The sequence below is a fragment of the Emys orbicularis genome, chromosome 3 (genome assembly GCF_028017835.1).
Source record: "Emys orbicularis isolate rEmyOrb1 chromosome 3, rEmyOrb1.hap1, whole genome shotgun sequence".
NCBI classification, from domain to species: domain Eukaryota; kingdom Metazoa; phylum Chordata; order Testudines; family Emydidae; genus Emys; species Emys orbicularis.
The window spans coordinates 148,355,033-148,372,623 of record NC_088685.1 but is presented as its reverse complement, the minus strand read 5'-3'; the positions used below and the strand labels follow the sequence as shown (position 1 = coordinate 148,372,623).

At 39.8% G+C, this 17,591-nt stretch overlaps 1 protein-coding gene across 1 annotated transcript in view; it reads left to right on the top strand.

The window, feature by feature from the left end:
• Positions 1–17,384, top strand: part of STRN (striatin) — a 96,133-nt gene extending 78,749 nt beyond the window's left edge. The window contains exons 10-18 of the mRNA XM_065400689.1: positions 6,470–6,606; positions 9,977–10,152; positions 11,196–11,243; positions 11,915–12,036; positions 13,671–13,838; positions 14,519–14,659; positions 15,338–15,445; positions 17,017–17,103; positions 17,197–17,384. Of these exons, the coding sequence (XP_065256761.1) occupies positions 6,470–6,606; positions 9,977–10,152; positions 11,196–11,243; positions 11,915–12,036; positions 13,671–13,838; positions 14,519–14,659; positions 15,338–15,445; positions 17,017–17,103; positions 17,197–17,366 (1,157 nt within the window). The 3' untranslated portion in view covers positions 17,367–17,384. The remainder of the gene's footprint in view (positions 1–6,469; positions 6,607–9,976; positions 10,153–11,195; positions 11,244–11,914; positions 12,037–13,670; positions 13,839–14,518; positions 14,660–15,337; positions 15,446–17,016; positions 17,104–17,196) is intronic.
• Positions 17,385–17,591: the final 207 nt, after the last annotated feature.

Here is a 17,591-nt window from a genome sequence, read left to right as displayed (position 1 = left end):
TTAGGCTTCTCACGATGGCGCGCTCCCTTCGCCTTGCCTCAGATCCAGGTCCAGATACCCCCTCTTTTGCCAGGTATAGCGGTCTCCCTGTTTGCACAGTGCCCCATCAACCTCTGCAGCCCACTCACCCACTGGGGAGAGAACCACAGAGGATGGCACCAAGACTTCCAGAAAGAGGAGCTCCAGATCACCTCAAAAAGAAGATGGAGCCAGGAAACCAAGGTCACCACAGAGACCCACTGCTTTGGAGACCTCGCATCCCAGAAAGGATACCACTGAGGCTCCCAAGATCTCCTGATACCGAGGGCCCCTCAGCTAAGGCTTCAGGAACTTATAAGTCCCCTGCTTCCAAGTTGCCTGCAGTATCCAAGTCGACATTGATAGCACTGATTGATCAGTTTGCAAAGCCAAGGTAATCCACAGAGCATCATCAGAGTTCTGCACACATTCACCTGGTACCACAGGAGTTTAGATTTTCCAGGGACTTGTTTGTCTTGGATGAACTGGAATCCCCTCTACTGACGGATATGGAAAGATTCTTGGTACCAGGGCCTCATCTGTCACCGTCTACTCTGCAGACTAACATTTCTTCCTAATGAGGCAGTAATGCTGCCACCTCCATCACGTGGATGATTTTAAGCACTTCCAAGTGCTCACAAAGAGAATTCCTGACTCCCTCCAGAATCCCCACAGAGGACGTTCAGGAGACCCAGAACAAACTCTTGGATGTTCTCTATATTGCCACTTCTGGTCGAGTAGTCTTACCTACAAACAAAGCCCTGCTTGAACCTGCTAAAACAATTTGGCAAACCCCAGCTCCCATACCTCCAACTTGTAAGAGGACAGAAAAAAGAAAAAACTATGTTCCTGCTAAAGATTCCAAGTTTTTGTTTACGCACCTAGCCCTCAATTCCCTGGTGTGAATTGAACAAAGTAGACAACACCATTCAAAGGCTATTCCACATTCTAAGGACCTAGATCTCTTTTTGGCCAAAAAAGGTGGTCCTCTGCTTTGTTACAATTTAAAATCGCCAATTATCAAGCGCTGATTACAAAATATAACTACACCCACTATGAGAAATTTAGTTTTTATTGATCATCTGCCTCAGGAACAATGAGAGCGATTTCAGGTGATCATTGTGGAAGGTCATTTATTAGCCAGGACTTTGTTACTCTAGATGTGGCAGACATGGCAGCCCACTCTGTTTCTACAACAACGGTCAAGTCTCATGACTTCTGGCTGCAATCCTCAGGGCTCCCTAGGAAAAACACTGTGAGGTTCAAGCTCTTTAGTGAGTTCACCAGTGGACTCTTGCGTTCTTGCAGGGATTCGAGGGCTACTCTCCGCTCCCTCAGTATCTACTTGCTTGCAAATAAAAGAGATTCAGCAGGTCATAGATGGTGCACAGATCCCACCAAGCCCAATTCCTTGCTTATCACAGGCTTTTGGAACCACCTAAGAAGAAACCTAATTTCCACAAGAGAGAACCATCCTCCACCACAAGAACAAACACTACTCAGCCTTCCTCATCTAAGTGTCAATGTTGACGTTTTGGCCAAAGGTTTTGCTCTCTTCCATTATTTGGGGATCGTCTCTCCCATTTTCGATCTTCATAGGAGAAGATTACTTCTGACAGAATGGATTTTGGAGGTTGTAACATGAGGTTATTCCATCCATTTCACCTCCATTCCCCCACCCCACCCTCCTTCCTCATCCTTTTTCAGGGACTCATCTGCTGAAACAGGAAGTCCTATTCCTTCTCCATATAGTAGTCCACAGTTCCAGTTCCTGCCAAACACAGAGGGAAAGGGGTTCTATTCCAAGTAATTTCTGGTTCCCAAAAATAAGAGTGTATGGAGATGCATCTTAGATTTCAGATGGTTGAACATTTTCATCAAAACACAGAAGTTCAGGATGGCGACACTCATAGCTGTAAATACCATCTCTAGATCTGGGGGATGGGTCTGCAGTCCTTGACCTTCATGGTCAGCCAGGAGCACTGCCAATATCACATTCTCCCATTCAGGCTCTTTACTGCCCCCAGAGTCTTTATGAAGGCCCTTGAGAAGCCACTCAACTACAACAATCAGGAATAATTGATTTCTGCTATCTTGATGATTGGCTTCTCAAGGGCCATTCGTACAACAAAGTTCTTTCCACAGCGAGGAAAGCTATGACCCTATACAACCAGCTAGGACTTGAGCCCAACAAAGACCAGTCCACATTGAGACCAGTTCAGTGAATAGAGTTTATAAGGAGCAACCTAACATGCCACAAATATCCAGAGTTTACCCACCAACTGACAGGTTTTTGACACTATCAAATCTGATCTTGCAGGTTCAGGTAAATCTGCAAAGAGCCACAATTTGTCTGCAGCTCCTAGATCATATGGTAGCCTGCACATTTGTCACACTTCATGCCAGATTGCACCTACACTGCTCTCAAGGATGGTTGAGAATTGGTTACACCTCCAACAAGCACAGTCTGAACAAATTACTGTCGATTCCTCATCGGGTTCTACAGTTGGTGGAAAGACCTGGACAATGTCTGTACTGGCATTCCCTTCATTCTGCCTCCCAAAGACTGCCACCATTGTATGATGCATTTCTCATAGGGTGGAAGTCGGCGGTATAATATCTTCAAACACATACCATTCAAGGCAAATGGATTGCCCAAGAGTCCGCTTTCCATAGTAACCTCCTGGAACTCAGATCAGTTAGATTTGCCTGCAAACGTTTCCTTCCCATGATCAAGGGCTAATCTATCGACAGACAACAGAACCAACGTGCATTATATAAATTGTCAAGGAGGAGCAAGTTTCCCTTCCCTTTGTGCAGAAGCTGTAAAATGGTAGAAGTGGCACATAGCGCGTCGGATTCTCTTCTCAGCCTCATACTTACTGAGTCTTTAGAACACTATATCCAATGGCTCAAGCAGACACTTCTGCTAGGACTAGGAGTGGGAATCAAATACCTAATTCTTGAGCATATATTCCTCACCTGGGGTTTTCCAGAAACAGACCTCTTCACCAGTGTCCTCAGCAGAGGGTGTCGGATGTTCGGATCAAGAGGGGTCTAGAGACCATCAATCTCAGGGAGATGCCTTCCTCATCTTCTTGTCAAGGAATCTCCTCTGTACCTATCCACCACCACTGCTGCTCCTCAGAGTACTAAACAAAATCAATCAGGACAGAGCTAAAGTCATCCTAGTTGCACTGATTTGGCCAAGGCAAATATGGTTCCCTTGCCTGATTCACCTCACATCTCACTACAGCTTCCAACCATTTCTGACCTGCTGACTCAAGAACTGATCTCAGCTTGAACACGCAGTAGCTCAAGGCTTGGTTTCTAGATGGTTCTCTGGGGTAGAGGTCTCCTGTTCAAGAGAGGTACAAGAGGTTTTGTTGAATAGCAGAAAAGCATCAACTGGAAAAACTTACCTGCAGAAATGAAAGAGATTCCACCATTGTTGTATCCCCTGCTGAGTCTTCCCTTTTGGATGTCTTAGATTACCTGTTGAGTTTGAAGAATTCATGCCTCTCTCTGAGTTCTGTTAGCAGCTATCACAGCTTTCCATTGCCCTGTTGATTGGCTTTCACTGTTTGCTCTCCCCATCACTTCCAGATTCATCAGAGGGTTGGCTGACTTCTTCCACATGTCAAAGAACCCACTCCTATGTAGGACTTGAATTTGGCCCTCAACTTTCTGGTGAAGCCTCCATTTTGAGCCACTAGCTAAGTGTGCCCTTCTACACTTGTCTGTGAAGACTGTATTTTTAGTGGCCATCACCTCCACTAGGAGAATTGGTGAGCTTGGTGCCTTAATGGTTGGTCCCTTTCTACACAGTTTTCTATAAAGGGCCACATTTCCCTTTTTTACCCAATGTAACCTCAGACTTTAATATCAGGTCATCGGCTGCCAGTGTTTCATCCTAAACCTCATCTGACTAGGGATGAGGTTTAGGATGCACCTTAGACATCAGGAGGGTATTGGCTTTTTATTTGGAAAGGACTAAACCCTTCAGAGTCTCTCCCAGGCTGTTTCTCTCTTTCGTGGACAGAATTAAAGGAGCCCCTCTTTCTTCCTAAAGACTCTCTAAGTGGGTTTCCAATTGTATCATCTTCTGCTATGAGGCTGCTAATGCTAAACCTCCTTTTAGGGTTGTAGCCCATTCCACCAGATCTCAGTCTACTTCCATAGGCCTGTTTAAGAATGTATCCATTGGTGAAATATGCAAAGCTGCTGTGGACTTTCATCTACACCTTGTCAGAACACTATGCCTTAGTACTCGCCTCTAGGGCAGATGCTGCCTTGGGGACTGCAGTTCTGCAAACTATGTTAGACTACACTCCAAAGCACCCACCTCCTTTAGAAAGTACTGCTGAGAAGTCACCTGGAGTGGAGCATAGGGACGTTACCTGACAGAGAAGGAAAGGTTACTTTACCCTCTATGGTAACTGGAGTTCAAGATGTTTGACCCTATGGGTGCGTCACTACCTGCCTTCTTCTTCTCTGCTTCAGAATCTTTGTGTTGTAGGACTTTGTAGTAGAGAAGGAACTGAGGGCAGTTCATCTGACACTTCCTGCATACCCTCAGTCTGGGGCATGAATACGCTAGGATGCATGTGTGGACCAAATGGGCACACTGCTATCAAAAGCCTCTGATCAAAGGTGCATGGAGTTCATGTGCACCTAAGTGTAACACCCAACAAATACCTTGAAGAATTCCAGTTACTGTACAGGGTAAGTAACATCTCCTTTTGTATGCCTGTCACTTTAGCATTACAAAGATTAAATGTAGCATCTAAACTACCCACAATGGACAACACAAGTATCCATTCTTTGTACCTTTGTAATGTGTTAACATTTGAGAAGTGTTTTAAAAGTGTATCTATTTAACAATACCATTCCAGTCATAACCCAGTGATTGTCATAGTTGAGCAAATGCTTTATCATAAAGATGCATCTCATCCCACACTCTGAAGATCTTTGCAGTCAGGTTCTGGTGACACACCTGAAAGAGCAAGATACAGTGGCAGTGACCTTCCACTGAAAGCATCCTACATTAAATCCCTAAAATGTCTAACTTGACACTGGTAGCAAAAGTATCTAATCAACAGTTGCAGTGCTGAAGACATTAAGGCAGCTATTTCCAAGCTACATATGGGTTTTTGCAGTAAATTAGAACCAATATATTGAATTAAATCTGGAAACAAATGGGAAGCCAGTAGAGTTAACTGAGTATAGGCATAATTAGCTCTCGCTGACCCATTTTTGTAAGTAATAGGCTGCAACTTAGTGCACTGTAGATGAAGATTCCAGCTAGTCCTCAAGAGGGCACAGCAACAGCCTAACCTGAAGACAGCAGAAGCATGAATGACTAGTCAAGTTTGCATCTTCCAGGAAAGGCTGCAACCTCTTTGTTGCAAATTATAAAATATAATAATAATAAAGTATGAGCCACAACTTTGGAAATTCAAGAGCAATGAAGAAATTGAAGATTTGTGGCAAAAGTGATGTCTAATTTTTGATTGCATCTGGTCCCCCTCCTTGCTAGTTTTCTTTTCTAAACTTCAGTTCTCCTGGAGCAGCTGTATACTTCAAGTTGAATGTGATGCATAGGCTAGAATTTCCATAAGTCATCTAGGCTCCTTGAAATTTTTTGGTGTGCGCTCCACAGGGAAATTAGTTAGGGTATAGATGGTATCCAAATTTCATTGTTCTGTTTTCATTCCTGTTAACTCAACGATGAATATCATGTGACCTGAAGGCTAATTCCACCAGTGTTATGATACCATTTCTATCCTATCTACAACACATAATCACCTCTGAAATTTGAAGACTTCTCAGTTTTTATTTTTACCTAACATTGCTCTCAGTTGAAAGGCTAGGTCAGATGCTCCTTATGAGAGAGTGCTTCAACACTCCCTTTTTAAATACCCAGTGCTCCTCTGGGTATGTATAGCTATAATTTCCAAGATAGCTGTGGAAGCAGTATATAGAAGGAAAAACCTAGGTTTTTAATACCTGAAGTTCTCCGAATAGTCGCCTCAACCAACCCCCGTTTCCATTCTTCCCTTCCCTGCATCTTTGGAGCGTCTGTGTATTCTGTATAAAACTGAGGAAGTGGCTGTGCACCTCTTTATTACTTCGGCATTAGAAAGAGCTAAAAGGGACATAAACAATTGCTTTTAGCAGTCCTGAGACATATGGACTCCAAGGGTGTGGATCTGTGAAAGCAACATATTCAAAGACCTCCGTTTACTGGAAAGTGCCTTGGATATCTTTTTGGAATATGTGTCTTTTCCGCATGCGTGAATGGCTATTGCTCTTTTGTCCTTGGTTACTAATTGAGGTAATTTAATATATAATATTTTACAGGGAAAACGAACAGGTATTTTTACATGAAAACCCACAGAATTGTATGTATATAGCTATGACTTTTTGCATGTTTTTCTTTTTCTTGCAGTGGAAGCTTTAACGTTCCCTCCTACATCAGGGAAGTCATTCATTATGGGAACAGATGAAGCCCTTGAAAGTGAGCTGGGTCTTGGAGAATTGGCAGGCCTTACAGTTGCCAATGAGGCAGATTCACTGACTTACGATGTAAGTGGTAGTTTAAAATAAGCCGTTTGAGGTTCTGCCATCTATATGTGTGTGAAGATCTCAGTGAAGTCAGAAGTTTTACATGGGTACAGACTACAGGAGGAACCCCACATGTGCAACATATAGAATAAAGAAAAGTGTTTGCAAAATATCCATCATTTGAAAAATGAAGGATAATTCTCTTTATTAAAAGAGAAAAAAGTTAACAGTGACCTTTTAAGGGTCTTCTGCTGTCTTAACTCAAAATAACTGTTCTTCATGTATCGTAAGTGCTCCTCAGATCCCCACCCTTGGGGTACGTCTACACTGCAATAAAACACCTGTGGCTTGCCTGTGTCAGCTGACTTGGGCAGGCTGCAGGGGTATAAAATTACAATATAGCTGTCTGGGCTAGGGGACCATGAGAGGTGGGAGCGTCCCAGAGCCCAGGCTCTAGCCTGAGCCTGGACGTCTACACTGCAAATTTAGAGCTCTGTGAGCCTGACTTGGGCCTGCTGCACGTGTTTAATTGCAGTGTAAGACATACCCTTGGAGTCTGTGTGCCATGCCACAGACCTTAGAACTATTGAAAGTCAAATAGCCTTAATAGGTGATAGCACTGTGCACATATAGCTCCTCGCTAAGATTTTAAGATGCACGACTCCCTCCTTTGTTTCTTCTGTATAGCCTGTTAATGAATCTCACAACTGCTGATTTGGAGCCAGATGTCAGATTTTTCACGTCTTTAAAATCTTTTACTTTCTAGGAAAGTGTATTTCAGCTATTATTTATTTTAACTATCTGTCCCTGTGTTCTTTCCTTGGTGATCTGGCAACCACAGATCAATCCCAGTACAGTGCTCTTTTGCAGATGTTAAGGAATTGCAAACAGTAGCAAATGGAAGGTTTCAGCGTAGGGGCTTTAGTTTTCATCCGACATGACCATACATGTAGTAAGGGACAGAGAGTCCTGTGGCACCTTATAGACTAACAGAAGTAATGGAGCATAAGCTTTCGTGGGTGAATACCCGCGTCTGACGAAGTGGGTATTCACCCACGAAAGCTTATGCTCCAATACTTCTGTTAGTCTATAAGGTGCCACAGGACTCTGTCGCTTTTTACAGATCCAGACTAACACGGCTACCCCTCTGATACATGTAGTAAATTACCATAGGGTGTTATAGCTGTGTGATTTTTTTTTTTTTTAAACTCTGGAATAAAATCATCCCCAGCATTTCAAATTCCAGAAATTAACATGCAGACCTTTAAAGCTGTAGTCCAAAAAAGGCGTATACACCCAGACACAGATGTTACAGAGCTGACTGCAGTTTATTCAAAGACATTGAGTAATGTTGCAGCAGCAGCCATCACTATATTCTGCAAGGTATTAAATTTGTCCTTTGCAAGTCATGATTTGTTTAGCAACAAGAGAGGACATTCCTGTTTAGGTACATTGGATCTGGTAGCATGATCTCATTAGCTTTGGCTCAGGGCCGCCTCTGTTTCTACTAATGATGCATGATTTTCTTTCAAGAAGGGAGGGAAGCTGTTACATTCTGATCCCACTTCTCTTCATTTGGTAGTATAGATTCTTGACTCTTAACTGCTGAAATCTCGAGTTTAAGATATTTGTCAAGTGTTGTTGGAGTCCTCTAATCCATTCATATGAAAGAGCTTACACTTTGTCTGTTTGCAATAAAGGAAGAGTCTCGAGGATCTGCAGTCTTTTTTAACTGAAAAGGAACATTGAATTTAATCTAAAATAATTTGTCACTCCAAGAACCTTGTTTACAGATTTAGCAACCACTATTTCTCCTTTAATGCTTATTGAGCCGGGTTTTCTAAAATTTTAGGTTTCTATGCTAACTGCGTGTTCTCATTATTACTTCAATATTTATTAAACTCTGGGAAACAATTTCACTTTTTAAGTCTCTGATACATACTACATACTGTTGAAGATATGCTGGATAGAATGCATAGATTTTTCAATATTGAAATCTCTGAGCTGTATTCTATTAAAGACCAATCTTTCAAAGGGGCATCAGTCCTCTCTGTTTGCCTGCAATTAATTATAGACACACATGTTGGGATCTACATGAAATGTGCTTCACAAAAAATATTATGATACCGTTAGTCCTGATTTAGTTTTTGTATCAACATTTTATTAGTGGACTTTATCTGTTATTGCCAAGCAAATGAGTGCAGGGGACTCGATTAGATGATCTCTTGAGGTCCATTGCAGTCCTGTGATTCTATGAAACTAAGCGCAGGTAGTGGTTGATGACAAAGCCCTAAAAGATCATCCAATGTTTTATTTCAGCCTTTGTCCAAGGGAGCTGTGTTGAAATGACTGCCTTACAGCATTTCTTTTATGTTACTGAGATTGGATTATCATTTGGGTCACTTTTAAAAAGTAGTTATTGTCAGAGAAGTATCTTTGTAAATATAACGAGGAGTCCTTGTGGCACCTTAGAGACAAACAGATTTATTTGGGCATAAGCTTTCATGAGCTAAAACCCACTTCACGTTGTTTTTGCTGATACAGACTTAACACGGCTACCACTCTGAAACCTTTGTAAATATAGTTTTACTCAACTGTTCTGCTTCCTTTTTTTTAATTCCAAGTCATCACTGCTTATTTTACTGATAAAAATAAGTTTGTACTGATCCTGTTAGCACAACAACGCCGATACATCTCTAAGAAAATAAATTAGATTATTTCCTGGCTTGTCCATTGACAGAATTGCCAGCCACATTTCCATCACAGATATTTTACCTTAAGGTCCACACCCCAATTGCATCCTAACTATTCGTATAATGCACCCTGTTTGAGTCAAGGCCTCTGTTGTTAATATGTGAACCAGAAAGAACACAGCTGAACTTCCATATCCTAGGCTGAGTTGGCAGCGCTGGTTGTTAGGAAGGGTATCTTGTGACCTGTAAACTGAGAAACTTTGAGTCACTGAGCGATAATAAATGTGACTCACAGAGCATTTCATGTTTGCACAGAGGCATGTCCATATGGGAGGACTTCCACCCTCTGTTTTTATGGGATGCTTCTCTTTATCATTTTTAAAAAGTAATCCAATTTATGTTATTTATGATCTTATTTTTAATTCTGGTCATAATCTACTGCTACTTTTTTAAAATATAAAAGTGAGGAAGAAAAGTAAGGTGCAAATAATCTGACTTTTGTATATACTACCTATATATGTAAATATGAGTTTTCTCATGCTTGGTAAATAGAGTGCTGGTTAGTTTAAAGACCTGGAGATATGAAAATGAAGTAACAATTTGAAGTAATCCATAAATGCTAGATTAAAATTCTGATTTCTCCTTCTGTTGTGAGTCCACCAAACTAAGTATAAGTTTTGGGTATTTTTTCCAAATAGATAGCAAACAATAAGGATGCACTGAGGAAGACCTGGAATCCCAAGTTCACATTACGAAGTCATTTTGATGGAATAAGAGGTCTGGCTTTCCATCCAGTTGAACCAGTCTTAGTAACTGCATCCGAGGACCATACGTTAAAAATGTGGAATTTACAAAAAACAGCGCCAGCAAAAAAGTAAGGGTATTCTTATTTAAGTGTTGTTAATGTGAAAACATGTAAACTAATTATTTAGAGAAACAGTAGCTACAAAGAAAAGGTCATTTGGGGCTTGATCCAACTGCAGGTGGAGTCAATGGGAGTCCTCCCTTTTCACTTCATTGCGAGGGGGCATGAGGCTGTTGTAAGATACAGACCTTAAAAGAATGCCAGGCTGAAGCCATGTAACTTCATTAATCTCTCTTCTTTTCATTATAAAAATACCATATGATTTCTGTTTACTGTACTTCCATATAGATACTATTATATTATTTTACTAGGAAAACTTATTTAAAGGTGGTGACCTATTTAATTATATATCACTTACGTATGTGTATGTGTGTGTGTGTATATGTGTGTGTGTGTGTGTGTGTATTTACTGATAAAAATATGGACAGACGTGAGATCAGATTCTCTGGCCCACTCTGCACCTTGTGCGCTGCTGGATCTGGATGCATCTCCCCTGCTGGAGATTTCCTGAATAGCCAGTAACTATGCCGCCACTCCTAGAGTCACCAGAGTGATTGGTGGGGAGAGACTTGGCCAGAGCATGGTGTACTCGTGCAGTTCCTTAGGGACAATTACCAGCTGGCAGAGTCTAGAATATGTTCTTAGCTGCTGTAAATTCACTTGGGGCTTTGGCATAACTGACCTTAGAATCAGTGAGCTGTAATCAGCTCCCTCCCTCTCTCTTGTGGCTGAGCACAGTATAAAATGTGGCCCATAGAATATACATAATCTATTCAAAGTTTATTCCCTCTTTTTGGTTTGATTGTTGTAGGATTGCTCATGATTAGTCTGCTTCTATTTTTTTGTTTGTTTGTTTTTTTGGCTGCTTTACAAAAAAAATCTTTCCAGTATTGCTTTTTGGAGATGTAAGATGGTTGGGGAAAACTTTCATATGAGTTTACTGCCGTTGGACAAGTTAGCTGTTTCAGCATTCTGTTTTCAAAAAATATTTCGGGGAACACTTGTGTACTGTAACATAAACTCTGAAACTGCTCTCCCGTGCTTTTGTTTAGGAGTGCCTCTCTTGATGTAGAACCTATATATACATTCAGAGCACATAGGTAAGAAACACTATTGTACTCTGAGAAATAACAGTTTTTATATGTTTAAAATAGTTTTCAAGTATTAATTTCTACCATGTATGAAAAATCAGCTAGTCTTTTTATTAATTTAGTTTCCATATTATCCATTTTAAATATTTGTATGTGTGTTTGGATCTATTACGAATGTCTTTATTATAGTTGGAGCTTGTTAAAGCTACCATTTAAAAAAAACAAATCTAATTATAAATATTGCAAATATAGGGAACTTTTGTGCTTGTTACTGCAGTACAGAATTTTTTTCCCCTATTAAATGTGTGTACAGTATGAAGCTGTTTGCAGGCAAAATAGTTAAGTTTAATTATATTTTAAAACTGGTAGGAACAGGCACATCGTTAGTGCTGCTTTTGTACTTCGTGCAATTGATTTAATCATTAATTTGGTCTAACTTTAATAATATGACTGGACACTGAGGTGGGGGAGCCTTTTTAGTCAAAGTCAAAAGCACTGTATCTCAGACCACCTGAAATGTGCAGTATTTTTGTTGCAGTGTTTCCATCTAGTGAGTCTCAGTTAAGAGTTCACAAGACCAAATGTTTTGTTTGAACATAGATTTAACAGTTATTTTTCTTACATGTAATCAGTGAAAAGAGTTGAAATTGATAATTTGGTTTCTGTGGGTTTTTTTCCAGTGGCCCAGTGCTCTGTGTGGTAATGAGCAGTAATGGTGAGCAGTGTTATAGTGGAGGAACTGATGGCCTCATCCAGGCCTGGAATACGACAAACCCAAATATTGACCCCTATGATTCTTATGGTACGTTTCTGTCACACTTGGCACGTTTTTGTCACAGACACTTAGCAAGTGAAAATGAGGTATCTAGTGAAAACTTGAACTTTTGCTGGATTTAGCAGCACTGTGAACTGTTTTGCGTAGTGGTATTCAGAGCTTGAAAGAAAAAGGTAACTATTGGCTTTAGTATCAAAGGCCTTGACTACATGGTGAGTTAGTACATGCAAGCCGCAGCGTGAATCTACAGCACACCAGTTTGCTGTGCACTAACTCGCCGTGTAGACAAATCATAAGTAAACTGCTGCTACGTTAGTTCTTGGATTGACTCTTTGTTACGGGCTGGCAAAAGGGTGAAACTTGCCAGTTTAACAAAGAACAAGGGCTATGTCAAGAGACTTCTTAACATGATGTTTCATGTATGGTTTGTATGAAAGTTGGCTTTTGAAAAATAAGCTGACATGCTATTTATGGCATTTTAATTTTAACTTATGTTTAACTTCTTGAATGCTAATTTCTCTCTCATGTAGCATAATTGCAACTTCTTTTTTTTCCTGTTGGTTCTGTTGATATTACACATGAACACTTTCAGATTGGAAAAGGCAAGGAATACATGGAATTATCCTTTCATTTCTCATCCTCTGTACACATTATGAAGATATCAGAATGTTTCTCCCTTTCTAAGTGCTTCTTATTATTTTTATAATACCACTGGGGTGAACAGCTTTGTAGAAACGTAGGAAGACAAGAGCTGTGCTGAGGAAATGTGTAAATTATATAATTTAATAAATAACAGTGGTGGTCATGGAAAACGGGGACAAAAGAAAAACTTTGGAAAGGAAATACAGTTTTGGGAGACTATGGGTTTGCAAAAAAACCAAATCATACCTATTTTTCATTTATGTGTTAGTTTCTGGTAAGTTTTGGGGGTTTTAGGATTATGTTATAAATTAAAGATAGTGTACTAGTGGAAAGAAACAAATTTGAAGAGGATCAAGATTGCTTGGCCTACACATAGTCTGTTCTAAGAATTGGTGGCAACATGGTGAAAGGTATAGAGCTGCAATTGAGAAAAGGAAACAGCTGGGGAACACTAAAGAGAAGAGTGCACATAGGGAGCAAGAGGAGGCAGAAGATAGCTTAAAATATAGGCAGGGTCTGAGCTGTGTGTATAGGGCCTTATGATGAGGCTGAGGGGTTTGGCCTTGATTTAGAAAGAGATGTTAACACACTAAAGAGACTCAAGGAGCAGGGAGAGCACCAGGAAAGCAAGGTGCTTTACGCTCTACAGTATTTTGAATATACTGAACGGGTAGGAAATTAGCACAGGCCAGAAAGGAGGAGGTGGCAGTAGACAGTACAAGATAGTAAGAGTTTTAGTGGTAGTGGTATAGAGGAAGTGGATTTTTAGAGATGTTGTAAAAGCCAATTTTATTGTTTAAAAATACAAATTATATAACTGAATTCCGGATACCCTAGTGAAATTTGAGTACCGTTACACTGAATAAGCTAAACTTCTTCAGTGATAGGCCCAGCCAGATCCTCTGTTTTTAATATTTGATTCTATATACAGCCAAAGAAATAACTTCTAATTCGATGCCTGGTTTCTCTTTATTTAAATTTTGTTTCAAAACATTTATCCCATATAACTTTTTTCACAGATCCGTCTGTTCTAAGAGGTGCATTTGTAGGCCACACAGATGCAGTATGGGGCTTGGTTTATAGTGGAGCACACCAGCGTTTACTATCCTGTTCAGCAGATGGCACCATACGTTTATGGAAAGCTTCAGAAATTGCTCCAGCTCTTAATATATTTAATGATAATCAAGGTACAGAATAATTTCCTGCTTAAATGCTTATAGCTTCGCTGTTTAAACTCATAATGTCTGTTATTGTCCCACACATTCCTCCATGCTGCTCTTGAAGACTCCATCTTAGTTTTAATAGTAGTTTTTAAACAAATGCAACTTTTTTGTAAGTATTTTTACCCTTTAAGTTACTTGTGTCCTCTAACTTTGTCCTACAGATGTTTTTCTCTGGGAATTAGTCTTAGAGCTCCATGCAAGAAAAGATTTCCTTCCCATGAACATACTTCAAAGTAGAAATGGATCTCCTATCCCAGCCCAAGCTCTAAATAAAGCATCTTAATAAAAAATATTCTCTGAGATAGTATATCCACCAAATAAGATTAAGTTGGTGACCATATTAGATAATATGGGCTTAGATTCTGGGTCCTTACTCTCTCTAGATAATAAAATCTGTTATAAACCAATGAACCACTGTAGAGTATCACTTCAAATAATGACTTGTATTTATTATATTATCAAGTGCAAGATGGCAGTCAGTGTTTCAATTGATAAGTAATGTTTGAAAATTATATAGTTTTAGACAGCGTTAACTGTTTCCTTACGTCATAATGAAACTATATAATTTTTTATACCAAAATGTTACCTGGTTTCTTGCTTTTACCAACTAATTCATTTCTGAAAAATGTGCTTCTTTTCTGTAGAAATGGGAATCCCTTCTTCTGTGGACCTTGTGAGCAGTGACCCAAGCCACATGGTAGCATCATTTAACAGTGGGCACACTTGCATTTTTAACATGGAGACACGGCAACGAATTCTTACCTTGGAATCCAACATAGATACCAGTATGTATCCAAAATGAAAACATTTCCTCCTTGAGAGAGGTTGATATTTTTATTGTTGAAAGCTTGTATTATTTTACTCAAAATGAGAGTATGTTCACAAAAAATAGGCAAGTTGGGTGACAGGTGAAATTATAGAGTGAAATGCAGTTGCTGGATTTTAAGTAGTGATGGATAATTTTACAGCTAATCCTCTAGACCTCATGCAGGGCTCCAGCAACACAGTGAACCACAGATCTCTGATAAAAGGTCAGAAGAAATACATATTTTGAACATGCATTGTGTGACTCATAATTCTATTGGGATATTTTTAAGCAGTTGCTGTAATAGTAAAAATTAAAGCAGAGGAAATAGGTGGGGGGAATCCATAGCAAAACCCCTCCTCTGTGTATCCCCATGCATGGATATTATACGTAAGCGTATCAATGTTAGGTAAGTGTGTCTGAGTGACAGTGAGTGTGCATGTGTGTCACTTTTAAAGTGCTGTGGAATGATTTAGGATAAAAGGCACTATATAAAAGTAAGTTATTACTTGAGAGAGCTTCCATTACAGACACATGGTAGATTTAATGCCTAGGAAGAATTTTTAACCCAAAACTTTTTACTAATTTTATTCTTTCAAAGGAACATGTGTGCTGGAGTTTGCAATCTTTAGAGATTCACTATATATTTTTTTCATAGCCGCTAACTCTTCCTGCCAGATCAACAGAGTTGTCAGCCATCCAACGCTTCCTATTAGTATCACTGCCCATGAAGACAGGCACATCAAATTCTATGACAACAATACAGGTAAGTGTTCTTTCACTAGATACTGTCCATAGTAGTTATGTAAAACAAAACAAACACACTCTCATAGTAATTTGTTGGCAGTCTCATGAGAGAGGTCAAGAATTGAATGACCTTTGACACCGAACTATCGGCCCATACTTCATCTGTAGAAAGCCCATACAATTGGCACATGGTGAGGCAATGTCGGGAAACTTGCACTGTTGCAGTCTGCAGTTTCTGGTTTTAAATGTCTCACGTGGTAGTGATTTCCCCATTTCCCTTGTAGGGCTATTGCACAGACCTAGTGGAAACTCATTCTTGGGAAACTTCCCCTCATGTTGGTCTACAATTTTCATTTGCTGATTTTTCATCTTTTTTTTTCTAATTCTGCCTGCTTGGATCCTCATAAGCAGTTAAAAGCAGCCTAGGCATCTCTGTAGGATTGCTGAGCACTGGGTCTGGCCTGGCCTGTTTGGGGAAGCAGTAGTTTCCTTTTGAAGTTCCACTAATGACATTGGTCCAGACTCAATGGGAGCGTTCCTCCCGCAATGTTGCTTCAAAGAAAATGGCCTCTTCTCCAGGAACAACTGGGCAGGTTTTAATTCAGTTTAAGTCTGGATGGGGAGCTGAATTAACATTCCCAGTTCAGTTTTAAGGGATCCAATTACCTGCACAGAGGTGCTGTGGGATTCAATGGCAGTAGTAAACCAATCCTTTCCCAGCAATCTGTGGCCCTCTTGCTATTGCCAATTCACTTTCTTAAAAGTTGTATTGCACACAATTCAGTATTCCCAGTGTTTTTTTTACAGTAAAACACGAGAGCTTAAAGTGTCATCTGAGCTCATGGCAAGGGATAGTAGAAGCTGGGGGGAAAAGATGAAAATAAATAAACCTATTTTTTAAAAATTGAACAAGTAGACAGAAAGCCTAAACCTTTTTCCTATTTTCTTACCCTTCTTGTGTTAATTTCTTTCCACAACAGAAGAATATATTCCATAGATAAACCCACAAGTGTTTTGTATGTTTTTAAATGAAGGAGCTGCTATAATAGCAATAAGACATGCAAGGCTCAACAGTAGTAAAGGACTGATTCCGTTTTGGAATGATTGAAGGCACTCAACTGTATTTACCCAAAATGTGAATGATTGCCTACCAATGCACACATTGTTGTGGCTTATTGCTGAATAACTGACCTCTAAGTCAGTTAGGAAGCAGAGACTTGTATATGCACTCTGGCTGCAGCATCAGCTCAGAAAAAACTATTGATTGTTACAGTCCACAAAGTGTATGTTGTATATGCAGTGCAATGGATTAACACAGTTGTTGACGTTAGAACTGTTGACCACTTAAGCAAATGAACAATATAAAATGAGTTGATACATAACCATACTCACCCAGTCATGAGAAAGTATTTTTCTTTAATATGATATAAAATGTGAAAGGCTCCAATCAGTGAGAAAAAGCAATCGACAGAATTAAAATGTTCATTCTCTTTCAGATTCAGTGGAGCCATACAAAGTAAATTGCCATAATATGTTGAATTACAAAAATTAACTGTAGAAAAATAACATGGATAATCTTTTCTTTCAAAGGAAAACTGATCCACGCAATGGTAGCCCACTTAGATGCAGTCACAAGTTTAGCTGTTGATCCTAATGGCTTGTATTTGATGTCTGGCAGTAAGTACATCAAATGTTAACCTCTTCCTTTATCATAATAACTTTAATGTTTTTTACAATTAAGAAAACATATTTCCCTCTTTCTCTATGTAGGTCATGACTGTTCAATTCGCTTATGGAACCTTGAAAGCAAAACCTGTATTCAGGAATTTACTGCTCATCGCAAAAAATTTGATGAGTCTATTCATGATGTGGCATTTCACCCATCCAAATGTTATATTGCCAGTGCAGGAGCAGATGCTCTGGCTAAGGTCTTCGTATGACACAGTGCTTCCCTTTCAACTCTAGCTCTTGTACATTTAACTAGATGCACAAAAGAGAGGGAGACGTGAGCAAGAATCTTCATTTCCGACCCTGAAATTAAGAGAACGTTTGTAATGGTTTAGTTTTTGCAGGGTGCTCTTTTCTAAATTAAGGTTTCTTCAGGTTTCTGCGAACTCAGCTGGTGCTGAGAGCTTGGAAACTCTCAGTTTCAAATGTCAACAAAA